Genomic DNA, 13142 nt, shown 5'->3' with positions numbered 1-13142 from the left:
TCCTATACACTAATGATGAAAAATCTGAAAGAGAAATTAAAGAAACACTCCCATTTACCACTGGAACAAAAAGAATAAAGTACCTAGGAATAAACCTACCTAGAGAGACAAAAGACCTGTATGCAGAAGACTATAAGCCACTGATGAAAGAAATGAAAGATGATACCAACAGATGGAGAGATATACCATGTTCTTGGATTGGAAGAATCAATATTGTGAAAATGACTATACCACCCAAAGCAATCTACAGATTCAATGCAATCCCCATCAAATTACCAATGGCATTTTTTTTACAGAACTAGAACAAAAAAAATCTTAAAATTTGTATGGAGTCACAAAAGACCCTGAATAGCCAAAGCAGTCTTGAGGGAAAAAAGCAGAGCTGGAGGAATCAGACTCCCTGACTTCAGACTATACTACAAAGCTACAGTAATCAAGACAATATGGTACTGGCACAAAAACAGAAATATAGATCAATGGAACAAGATAGAAAGCCCAGAGATAAACCTATGCACCTATGGTCAACTAATCTATGACAAAGGAGGCAAGGATATACCATGGAGAAAAGAGAGTCTCTTCAATAAGTGGTGCTGGGAAAACTGGACAGCTGCATGTAAAAGAATGAAATTAGAACACTCCCTAACACCATACACAAAAATAAACTCAAAATGGATGCAAGACCCAAATGTAAGATCGGACACTATAAAATTTTAGAGGAAAACATAGGAAGAACACCCCTTGACATAAATCACAGCAAGATCTTTATTATCCACCTCCTAGAGTAATGGAAATAAAAACAAAAATAAACAAATGGGACCTCATGAAACTTCAAAGCTTTTGCACAGCAAAGGAAACCATAAACAAGACCAAAAGACAACCCTCAGAATGGGAGAAAATATTTGCAAATGAAGCAACTGACAAAGGATTAATCTCCAAAATTTACAAGCAGGTCATGCAGCTCAACAACAAAAAAACAAACAACGCAATCCAAAAATGGGCAGAAGACCTAAATAGACATTTCTCCAAAGAAGATATACAGACTGCCAACAAACACATGAAAGAATGCTCAACATCATTAATCATTAGAGAAATGCAAATCAAAACTACAATGAGATATCATCTCACACCAGTCAGAATGGCCATCATCAAAAAATCTAGAAACAATAAATACTGGGGAGGGTGTGGAGAAAAGGGAACACTGTTGCACTGCTGGTGGGAATGTGAATTGGTTCAGCCACTATGGAGAACAGTATGGAGGTTCCTTAAAAAACTACAAATAGAACTACCATATGACCCAGCAATCCCACTACTGGGCATATACCCTGAGAAAACCAAAATTCAAAAAGAGTCATGTACCAAAATATTCATTGCAGCTCTATTTACAATAGCCCGGAGTTGGAAACAACCTAAGTGCCCATCATCGGCTGAATGGATAAAGAAGATGTGGCACATATATACAATGGAATATTACTCAGCCATAAAAAGAAACGAAATTGAGCTATTTGTAATGAGGTGGATAGACCTAGAGTCTGTCATACAGAGTGAAGTAAGTCAGAAAGAAAAAGACAAATACCGTATGCTAACACATATATATGGAATTTAAGAAAAAAAAAATGTCATGAAGAACCTAGGGGTAAGACAGGAATAAAGATGCAGACCTACTGGAGAATGGACTTGAGGATATGGGGAGGGGGAAGGGTGAGCTGTGACAGGGCAAGAGAGAGTCATGGACATATACACACTAACAAACGTAGTAAGGTAGATAGCTAGTGGGAAGCAGCCGCATGGCACAGAGATATTGGCTCGGTGCTTTGTGACAGCCTGGAGGGGTGGGATAGGGAGGGTGGGAGGGAGGGAGACACAAGAGGGAAGACATATGGGAACATATGTATATGTATAACTGATTCACTTTGTTATAAAGCAGAAATTCACACATCATTGTAAAGCAATTATACCCCAATAAAGATGTTAAAAAAAAAAAAAAGACAATATGGTACTGGCACAAAAACAGAAATATAGATCAATAGAACAAGATAGAAAGCCCAGAGAGAAACCTATGCACCTATGGTCAACTAATCTATGACAAAGGAGGCAAGGATATACCATGGAGAAAAGAGAGTCTCTTCAATAAGTGGTGCTGGGAAAACTGGACAGCTGCATGTAAAAGAATGAAATTAGAACACTCCCTAACACCATACACAAAAATAAACTCAAAATGGATGCAAGACCCAAATGTAAGATCGGACACTATAAAATCTTAGAGGAAAACATAGGAAGAACGCCCTTTGATATAAATCACAACAAGATCTTTATTATCCACCTCCTAGAGTAATGGAAATAAAAACAAAAATAAACAAATGGGACCTAATGAAACTTCAAAGCTTTTGCACAGCAAAGGAAACCATAAACAAGACAAAAAGACAACCCTGAGAATGGGGGAAAATATTTGCAAATGAATCAACAGACAAAGGATTAATCTCCAAAATATATAAACAGCTCATGCAGCTCAATAATAAAGAAACAAACAATGCAATCCAAAAATGGGAAGACCTAAACAGACATTTCTACAAAGAAGACATATAGATGGCCAAGAAGCACATGAAAAGCTGCTCAACATCACTAATTATTAGAGAAATGGAAATCAAAACTACAATGAGGTATCACTTCACACCAGTTAGAATGGGCTTCATCAGAAAATTTACAAACAACAAATGCTGGAGAGAGTGTGGAGAAAAGGGAACACTCTTGCACTGTTGGTGCAAATGCAAATTGATACAGCCACTATGGAGAACGGTATGGAGGTTCCTTAAAAAACTAAAAATAGAATTACCATTTGACCCAGCAATCCCACTACCGGGCATATACCCAGAGAAAACCATAATTCAAAAAGACACATGCACCCAAATGTCCATTGCAGCACTATTTACAATAGCCAGGTCATGGAAGTGACCTAAATGCCCATTGACAGAGGAATGGATAAAGAAGTTGTGATACGTATATACGATGGAATATTACTCAGCCATAAAAAGGAACGAAATTGGGTCATCTGTAGAGACGTGGACGGATCTAGAGACTGTCATACAGAGTGAAGTAAGTCAGATGAGAAGAACAAATATCGTACATTAACGCATATATGTGGAACCTAGAAAAACGGTACAGATGAACCAGTTTGCAGGGCAGAAATTGAGACACAGATGTAGAGAACAAACGTATGGACACCAAGGGTGGAAAGCAGCCGGGGGTGGAGGTAGGGGTGTGATGAATTGGGCGATTGGGATTGACATGTACACACTGATGTGGATAAAATTGATGACTCATAAGAACCTGCTGTATAAAAAAAAAAAAAAAAAGAAATGTTGACATGGTTTCCTGATTGAAACTGGAACGACAGTAAATCTGCACCAACTGGTGAACAGTTCTTTAACCAACAGTCAAAAATGGTTTGTTTTGTTGTTTTGTTCTGGCAGAGGCAGGGAGAGGGATATGTTGGCAACGTCATGAGAAGGTTCAAGAACTTGGATTTGCGTTCCATTTTCCAATGCCAACTAAATACCAACTAGACGTGAATTGTTATACTATCCAAGTATTTTGTGTTGCAAGAGGTAGTATTTTATAACTATTATAAATTGTCAAAGAAATATATATTTGACAATGATTTATGGCTTGGAAATTGCTGGCTTTTCCTTTCTAAATGAATAGTCAGTTCATTAAACTAGACATCATCTAAACATCTTTTGAGATGACCTATAATGATGGGGCAAATAAAATAAGTGAAATTCATTTCTATCAATATATATATTATATTTTTATCAGATATTCTCATTTCAATTTATTATTGTTACTCCAAAGTTTACTTTGGTTGACAAATGGAATACTAGTCAACCTAGTATCTATTTAGAAGAAAGTATCTGTTTAGAGGGAAAAAAAGTCATTAATAAAGTTTTTTGATCAAGAAAAAGTGGAAGGTATGAAGAAAAACGCTTTTCCATTCCTTGATAAAGGGGTTAAATGCTTTCTGGTTAAAGGGTTAAATAAAAAAACATCAAGAAAGACTTCCTGGGGGCAATTAGCAGGATGGTGGGAATTATGCATTGTTAAAACATTCACTAAGTAGGTTTCAGGTTTTATTAAAACAATATAATGAAGGTAGATAAATTTATCATAACGAAAGCACACTGAGGTCGAAGGTTACACAGGGGACATTATGACACAATAACCAGGAAGTCAGTGTCATAGATTAATCTCTTGCTCTTCTCTTTCAATAATAATGTTAAACTTTAGCCAGTTATAAAGGATGAGTCTTTGCTTAACTGTTCTCATGTGATATAGGAAATTCATTTCTAGTTTAAAATATAGAATAGAGCTTAATGGCACATCTGTTTCACAAAATCTTGACATGGATCCTCAACTTATATGAATTAACACGATGAATTGATTTTCAGAATGATACTGGTGGGTTTCCGTGATGGCACAGTGGTTAAGAATCCGCCTGCCAATGCAGGGGACAAGGATTCAAGCCCTGGTCCGGGAAGATCCCACATGCCGCAGAGCAACTAAGCCTGTGCACCACAACGACGGAGTCTGCTTGCGCTCTAGAGCCTGCAACTCACAACTATTGAACCCGCGTGCCACAACTACTGAAGCCCGTGCACCTAGAGCCCATGCTCCACAATAAGAGAAGCCACCGCAATGAGAAGTCCATGCACCGCAGCAAAGAATAGCCTCTGCTCGCTGCAACTAGAGAAAGCCCATGCTCAGCAACGAAAACCCAATGCATCCAAAAATAAATAAATAAAATAAATTTATAAAAAAGAAAGAAAGAAAGAAAGATACCGGCAAACACAGATCATTTTCAAGTACATCATTTAGTGAGTATCTGCCATTACAGCATATATTTGCCTTTTTCCTTTCCCCATCTCTTCGTATTAACTGCCATATCACAGTAATGTTTTATTTATTTTGTCAGTTCATTTATATTACCCATCAAGTATAAAGTAACATTACTGAGTAAATCAAGGGTTCCAAACTGGGGGACCTGCAAGCAAATTCAACCTACAGACATATTTGCTTTGATCCACCCAGTATTAAAGAGATCTAGAAACGCCATATAAAAATTTAGATTTCTGGATTTCTCTTATTAAACCAACTGGCCTGAGTCTTTCAACACTGACCTGAATCTCATGTGACTCGAATCTGCTGGAGCAAAATATGAGAATGCCTCCTTTAGGTAAACCCCACCACACTCTGTTGCTTACACCCAGTCAGTTTCATTCATTAAATACCTACTTGGCCCCTGCAGGCTTGTGAATATGTGACCCCTCGATTAGATTGATGTGGGTGGTAGTGGTGGGGGTGGTGTGCATATGTGGTTATGAAGTAAGCATGCAACCAAGATGGTTTAACAAAGTCTCAACCCATGTGACTTCAGAGATTATGATTTGTGTTAAATCATTTCTTTAACAGTAATTTATGGTCTATCAAATAGTAAAATAATCTTTTAGGGATAAACAAAATAGATTCTTACTTATAAATATCATGAAAAGAGAACTTCCTGTCTACACAAAGCTGCATACTAATCCCATGAGACCTTTATCCCTACTTCGTTCTCTTCCCTCTTGAGTTTTTTCCTCCCCAAATATATCACAGAAAAATCATAATCTATTTTTTTAAAGAAGATTTATTTTGGATTAAGTGATTTCATGATGCAACATGGTTTTAAACAAAAATAGAGATCAGTATGAAAATAAAACAAATTGTACACATTAAAATATCTTTCCCTCAAAGCATTTCAGAGTCATAAAAAAATACAACACAAAAGTCAGGGGTTCAGGTTAGGATAAGAATACAGAAAACAAACAACAAGTCTACATTTCAGAGTCCCAGGCTCCATTTAATACCACCCACGATTCATTTCTAGGATGTCAACAGTCTGTATTATTTGCTTGGGAAAAAAAATAAAGATGAAATTGAAATATAAGGTGAAATGAAAGCTGTATAATTTCAGTGTCAATAGCAAATACTTCCCATTATTATTCTCTATTAAAAGTCACATTGAATAAATATAAAGCTTAAATCAACTCAACAAAAATAGAAACATAACTATTAATTGTGACATGGTGTAATAGACACAATGGGTGGAGTTGGTGAAAAGAAATTGGAAGGCTTAAAAAAATACACGACCCGTGCTCTACGTCTTAGAAATAAATGTGTTTTTCTTTTACAGAGCCTTAATATTAAAAAGTAAGCATTATTATAAAATTAGATTAATACTTTCAGTAAGAGGCAAGAGAGATGCATGTATTTTTATTTATTTATTTTGGAATGCCTGCATCCCTATTATAAAAACATGTAATCTTATGCACTTTCCAACATATAACAGCCTCCATTTTACTTATGATATCATATAAAGAAAAATAGGTTGTAATAACATCTTTTAGAGCATTAGGGTCCTAAAAGAACATTCATTTTGTGTGTTTCTTGGTTAGTCCTTCCAAGGTATTTCTTGAACATTATCCATCCTTTTTTTTATAGAAGGTGATAGTAACCAAGAGTTTACTAATGGTTCCTTACCTGCATCAGTAATAGCTGATTCAGTTTGAATCATACACTATACCTATCAACACTCCTGAGGGCTGTAATATCTTAAAAGAAAATTGGATAGAAAGATATCACCTGCCCAAGGCCACTAGATGTAAAAATCACATATTTAAATTTAATTTTCCTGTGTTCCCCAGAAACCATACAAGTAGGCCCTTCCAATTCTGCTGAACTGTTCGATCATGAAAGCCCAATAAACTACCTAACAGATTAAATCTAAGCAAATGTATTTCAGTCTTGATGAATTTCTCAAAAAAACTGGAAACACTTATTAGGTCTCCATTTGCAATTCAGTAACCTAATGCTTAGGTTTCTGCTTTTAAGATGAACAGTGAACATTTAAGTTACCATTAGAAACCAAGAAAAATGTCTCAAAAACGATTGTAACATCAAAGCATGTCTGCTAAAAAACAAATTAGGCAAAATAAATGTGTCAAGCAACAACACCCTCTCTCATTTTTCCCATACAAAGTTCAGTAATAGTAACGATAATTCTTAAATTAAAAATAGTCCACAACATAATTTAATGCTAAATTGTTGAATCTCCTGATTGAGCTACAGTTAGCTTTATTACTTTGGGGCTAAGTTCTGTTTTGCAACACATAAAATGTTATCAACCTACTTAAGTTATAAAATAAGGGTATTTCCCACCAGGTAGATTACCAAGCAGTGCTCTCATTAGGCAGCACGGCATTCTTCTCTAAGTCAGAAACCAAAGTATATGTTCCTATACCCACCAGCAAGCCCTAAGATGATCCTTCCATCTTGGTTTTAACTTTCCCTCTGCTACAGTCCGGTGGACTGCTCTGATATGGGTAGTGCACACACATTACGTATATCCTTTGTGCCAGCTCCTTGGAATGCAGTTGCCACTCCTGAATCTTCAAGGCTGGTCAATAATTAGCACTACATTCTTGGCAGGGGTCGGGGAGGGAGGGAGGCACCACTGCTGGGCTCCTCTTTTCTGATTTTTGTTTCTATCATCCTTCTAGTGGGCAGCAAGTTGTTGGCCTTAAGCCACAATTCAGAAAGCTTGACGTCTCTGACATTTCTTTGCTTCCATATTAGAAAAGCATATCTATCTAGAAAATACAATCGAACTAGAAAGGTAATAGTTTTTGCAAAATTAGGATCTATCTGAAAGTGACATTCTCATTAATTTAAACTCAAATTTTATAGAAGGTGTCTAAGATTTAGAGTGTTTTCATTCATCAATTAAATCAGAAAAAAGGTAAGAGAGCACAAAAGGGCCTGAAAGTCAGATTCAGTTTGAGGATGAGGCGTGTTCTTTATTTGTGTTTTTTTCTACGCAGGGTGATAGGTATCTTGTAATGATGGTATAGCATCATTTCATCCTCAGTGGGAATTTTCTGAATTGGGTTGGATTGGAAGAAAGACTTTAAGGCTATTCGTTATCAGATGTTTGCCTTAGAAGTAGTCAAGTCATAAATACAATTCGTGCAGATAGAAAAAAAAAGTTGGAGGAATGTGAGGAGGACAGAGAGGAAAAGAGAACCTGCAGTAGTTCCTTCATCCACGTCACTGGAACTCAGCTATCAGGGTTTTCTAGATCCATCCTTGTCCAAAATTAAAAAAAAAATCAGGCTTCTAATTAAAGTGTTTTTTCATTACTTTGCTTCCAAATAATATTTGAGAAAACTAAACTTACTATACTATATAAATCCACCAAAAGCAATCAAACTTTGCAGTTTGTTTTCAATTTCTCATAACAAGTAGTAAAATGGAAACATTAAGAATATGCGGAGTTTTTCCATGAATATGCTAATTTCTTCATGGACTTTTCAGAAGGTGTCACATTTTAAGACTGTTTGAAAAAATGAGAGTTTGGGTAGACAAAGCAGCTTGTAAACTTCACTGAAATTGGAATAGCTTGGTAGAAACATTAGTCTCCACATTTCTCGAGATGAAACCTAGAACTGTAGCTGTAAAGTACTAAAATTGATCTCACAAGCCACCTGTGAAAATCAGCCTCAACCCAGATGGGACCTGATACCTCCTACCCCACAGAGTGTGAAGATCAAGAGAGACTAAGCACTTAAAAGTGCTTAGCAACTGTAAAGCGCTGTTCAAACACATTCTACCGTTACTGTTAATCATTTGAATGCAGGTTTTTTTTAAACTTCTGATTGTTAAGCAAGTACAACAAATTTTCCTTCATTTATTACAGAACTTCTACTTAATTATAAACACAATATATGGTAGAAAATTGTGACCGCACTTCTTTGACCAAGATCCACTCATTTTGTGCACAAGAAAAAAGTTTTGACCCCAGTGGTGGATGGGCTCAAGGATTGGGATTTTTCACACTGAAAACCAAAGGTACATTGTAGTGCAGATGAAGGGAAACTATTGAACTTAATTTTGGCATTTTTTGGGTAATTTGAAGATCCTTGAGTTGGTCCTTCACAGTTCAGCTCGCCACCTGCACACTTTAAACTCTGAGTGTAAACACACTCTGGGCTTCCACACTTGACCAGTATCATCACACTGTTACATGCCATTAGTTACCAACAGAAAGAACATTTATATGATTTTTTTTTTAGCCACAGTATCTCCCACGTATGAACCCTTCACTGGAACCCCCAGATGGAGCAAGCCATTCTCTCCTCATTCCTTGACTGTAGAACATACCAAATTTTATTTAAAATACTTTCTTTGAACCTTGGTGTCTACCCCACTAGACTGTGAGCTTCTTGAGGCAGATTTTTGAATCTTGCAGCTCCATCATCAAACACAGTGGCTGGCACAGAGTGAATGCCAATAGTGGGCCTCTTCTCTCACCTAGCAGAAGCTCTGCATACATATCTGATGTATCGTGACTGTCTTTTATAGTATAAGCATCACTTATGAGTTTCTTAAAGAAAACAAGATCAGACAGCCAAATTATCTAGGTCCATAGTCCAGAAGAAAATATTTACAGGTATTTCTATTTGTAGAGTATATTAAAGTCTAATTTATTCTGTGGAAATGTTATTTAATATTTTAAATAGTTATTATTGGACTCTTTTACTAATGAATAATAATAGATCAGTTATCATGGTGCTCTGATGTGAGAGGTCCATCTTGGATAATTCCCAATTCTGAGAATGGTAGCAGCTAGACGATTATACTGGTATTTGGAAAGAAGCTGGATGCCTTAACAAAGAAGTATATTTGCTAAAAATAACTAAAGAGAGATATTTTATTTCAAATCTCTTTTACCTAATAATGTGTAATATGGTAACAAAGTGTCACAAACCAAAATGCAAGCTGACATGGTCTATGAACATATTTTTGAAAGAAATGCAACCTTCTGTATCAGCTGCTTAGAGAATGCCAGCTCTGAAACATCTTATATACCATCAAAAATGTGTGTTTTTTTTTTTTAAAAAAAGCATGTTATACTATTTTTCCTTATAATGAAAAAAATACAAGTAAAAATAGTTTGTAAGATTAAATATATACTTATATTCATGATAAGTAAGTACAAACTAACATTTCCAGTTCAAATTTTTTTCTGTTTCTTTCTGATACAATTATAGTACACAGATAAATCTTTCCTTCTAATTTCCAGATTTCTGAAACCTTTTCCCCAGAATGTTTCTCCACACCATAGTACTTGCCTTTAGAGCAGGAATGCAACATGAGTGGTATTCCTCCTGAGGGTCCCAATAGTAAATGTAGCTTAACCAACAGTGAAATCAGTTCTTACAAACCACCTATGAAAACCATGCACTTGACCTCCATAAAATGTAGGATTGCCAACACCTCATAATAGGAATTCCATGGTTGCTTATAAATATAGTTCTCGAAGAAGTATTTGGGCAATGCCTGTAATACCATAGGCTGGCAAACCAAATGTTTAATCCAATGATTTTATTACCTTCAATTTAAGTTCACTCTATTGAACACCTGATTAGTTACGACCGTAAGTCAAGAAATAAACAAGGATGTGGAATAACCCCAAAGCAATAAAAATGAAGAACACCCTCTGATAAACTAAGCAAAAATAACTTCAGTGATGTCATGCAGTTTCTGAGATATCATAGAAAAATTGTTTCTTAATATTGATAAGAAAATTATGCATCAGTGAAAATGTAGGCTTAGAAATATAGTACTGAGAGTTTCAATTTGTGATGTCTTCACTGATGAGGGAAAATGGAATTCTTATCACTAAAGAGAGCTGATCTCTTGGGTGTTTCTGATGGCTCCCTAACTGAGCTTAGTGTTTAATGATGCTGTACAAATAAAAAGCAGTGGGGGAAATACGAAATATATGTATTAAATGCCATCCTGAAAAGTATTTGATGGATGGAAGAGAGTCTAATGCATTTTAAATAAATGCATATCATACTATCACATAGAGTGAATCTTAAAAAATTATTACTTAGATGCACAGTCCTTGTAGTGGTAGACATGGCACTGTGAAGAAAGTTTGATTTAGAAGCTATTTTCTATTATACTTGTCAAGTGATGGAGTTGCTGTTAGTCATATTGTAATGTCCCTTCAACTTTGGTACATTCAGTGCAAGATATTTTGGGGAATTTTTTTGTACCTTTATAAATATAAAAGGCCCTTTTGTTCCCTTTGAGAGTGCTTAAAAGGATACATATTAGCATGATGCCCTAGTAAGCATGGAACACGAAAATGGAACAGATGATACGTACAGTATGATAGGTAGGTTCTTATATACATCTTAGAGAACATAAATATAATGAACTTATAAAAAATAAACAGAACTCACTGTGTACTTTTTCCTGATATGCTGTGATTAATTGCTAGTTATTTTAAAACTGTTTTCATGCATTATAAAGCATAAAATCTGTCATTAGTAATTCACTGAATAACAGTTTGTCTTCGGCCATAATTACACACATACCACTTTGCATATACATTGTCACAGACCACCTTATTGCAAATCTTTAAGGTTACCTCATATTGACTTGGTTTCATTTTCACTGTGTCCCATGAAAGCTGAAACCTATGGTGCACACCATGCAGGCACTCATAAGCAAGAAAATGAATATTCTGTTATAACTTAGGGCTTAAATGAATGTATTTTCAGGAGATATATTTGTTTTTATTATATTATTTAACTTGCACTAATTTGGAGATTGGGCCAAGTGCTGCCAGTTTGGCTTGAATCATGTTCAAAGGTAAGTTTCAAGATTCTCCTGAGTCTCTAAAAGTTATCATGGAGCTGATCGTGTGCAGGTTCATCTTCGTCTTGGAACATAACAAATGGAAAAAAGCTTGGCAGTCAAGAACTGTTGATTGAAAGATTGTTGGGTGGTTCCCTGGGCATCAAGCTCACCCAAATCCTTCCAAGAGTACTCATCACCACTATCCAGTCCCCAAATGTGACAGAACACGTGTTCCTGGAAAATAACAGCACTCAGCTTTACTCTAATGGAAGTGTACTCTTGAAACTTCCAATGTTCAGCCATTCTTCTAGAGGGCAGCTTCTGGAATTGCCTGTCTACACGGAGCGGGGCATTGTGCCTCCAGGTCACTCAAGTCCAAAGGTACTGGTCTCTTCAACTGCTGTCAAGAGTTTTTCATAAAGCATGGAGAAGGATGGGTACGGAGGGAGATCCAGACGGTTAAAACAAGTGTGAGCTCTGCGAACAGAAGAAGCAGTACAGAGTTCAGAACGCTTTGAGTGAAACGATATTGTTTCTCTGTGTGTCTGCCTGTGCTTGTCTTTCATATTCAAATGGGTTTGTTGCCAATTTTCACATTCCTTTTGGAAACACTTTGAAAACGTTTCGACTTGAAAAATTCAGAATTGAATTTCTTTAAGGGAAATAGGATCTTTAAAAAATATTTTCCTTACATTTTCACAACCGTTTAAAATCCATATTACATATATATCACTAATTGTTTGGTTGTCTAAGAATTACAAACACAAGTTTGAATTTTTGTTTCTCTTTTGATGTTAGATTTTTTTTTCCCTAAAAGACATGACTATAAACTCTTGCAAAGTAATTCATTTTCAGAGTTGGCATTTGCCTGAAAGTCTCTCAAAAAATCTACGGTTTTCCATTTTTTCATTTTGTTGGTCAGGGAAGAGCACTGAGTGTCTCTGAAGACCTGCAGACATGCCTCATGGCTTAGAGTTTTGGGAAATTCCCTGGCTGGACTTTCCTGTCGAAGTCAGTAGACCATTGTTACTTCTTTGACTCCAGTGCTATAATCTGTTTTCTCCTAATTCACAATGCAAAATAATGGCCATTTAAATCATTACATTACATTCTTTTTAGAAATACCTCCCCTTTTGCCAAGATAGGAAAAAAATATGCTTTCCTGTTATTTGCACCTGAATCACAATAAAAAATAGACAGTCTCCAAATAGTACATCTTATCAGGAAGTAAATCTGCACTTTTGACATGAAATAGGAAGCATTTTATTTGGAATGTACAACAGTTTGTTTGGGGAGCTAAACAACTTTGACTTTAAAAAAATGCTCCTGAATTAATATGGAATTTTGGGAGCTGTGATTTTTAACAGGCTGTTTTTACAAAGTCATGTTTAAGTTTTTAT

The 13142-nt window shown here is 35.9% G+C and overlaps 1 protein-coding gene across 7 annotated transcripts in view; it reads right to left on the bottom strand.

Moving 5' to 3' along the window:
- Nucleotides 1–5659: 5659 nt before the first annotated feature.
- Nucleotides 5660–13142, bottom strand: part of HECW2 (HECT, C2 and WW domain containing E3 ubiquitin protein ligase 2) — a 414407-nt gene continuing 406924 nt past the window's right edge. For all 7 annotated transcript variants that reach the window (XM_027125303.1, XM_027125320.1, XM_027125295.1 and 4 more), the window contains one exon: nucleotides 5660–12219. In XM_027125303.1, the coding sequence (XP_026981104.1) occupies nucleotides 12108–12219 (112 nt within the window). In that variant the 3' untranslated portion in view covers nucleotides 5660–12107. The remainder of the gene's footprint in view (nucleotides 12220–13142) is intronic.

This window comes from Aethalodelphis obliquidens, unplaced genomic scaffold (genome assembly GCF_003676395.1).
Source record: "Aethalodelphis obliquidens isolate GAN/ISIS:26980383/991018 unplaced genomic scaffold, ASM367639v1 scaffold2, whole genome shotgun sequence".
NCBI classification, from domain to species: domain Eukaryota; kingdom Metazoa; phylum Chordata; class Mammalia; order Artiodactyla; family Delphinidae; genus Aethalodelphis; species Aethalodelphis obliquidens.
Note: the sequence above shows the minus strand (reverse complement) of the source record. Positions and strands in the feature narration are given on the sequence as shown.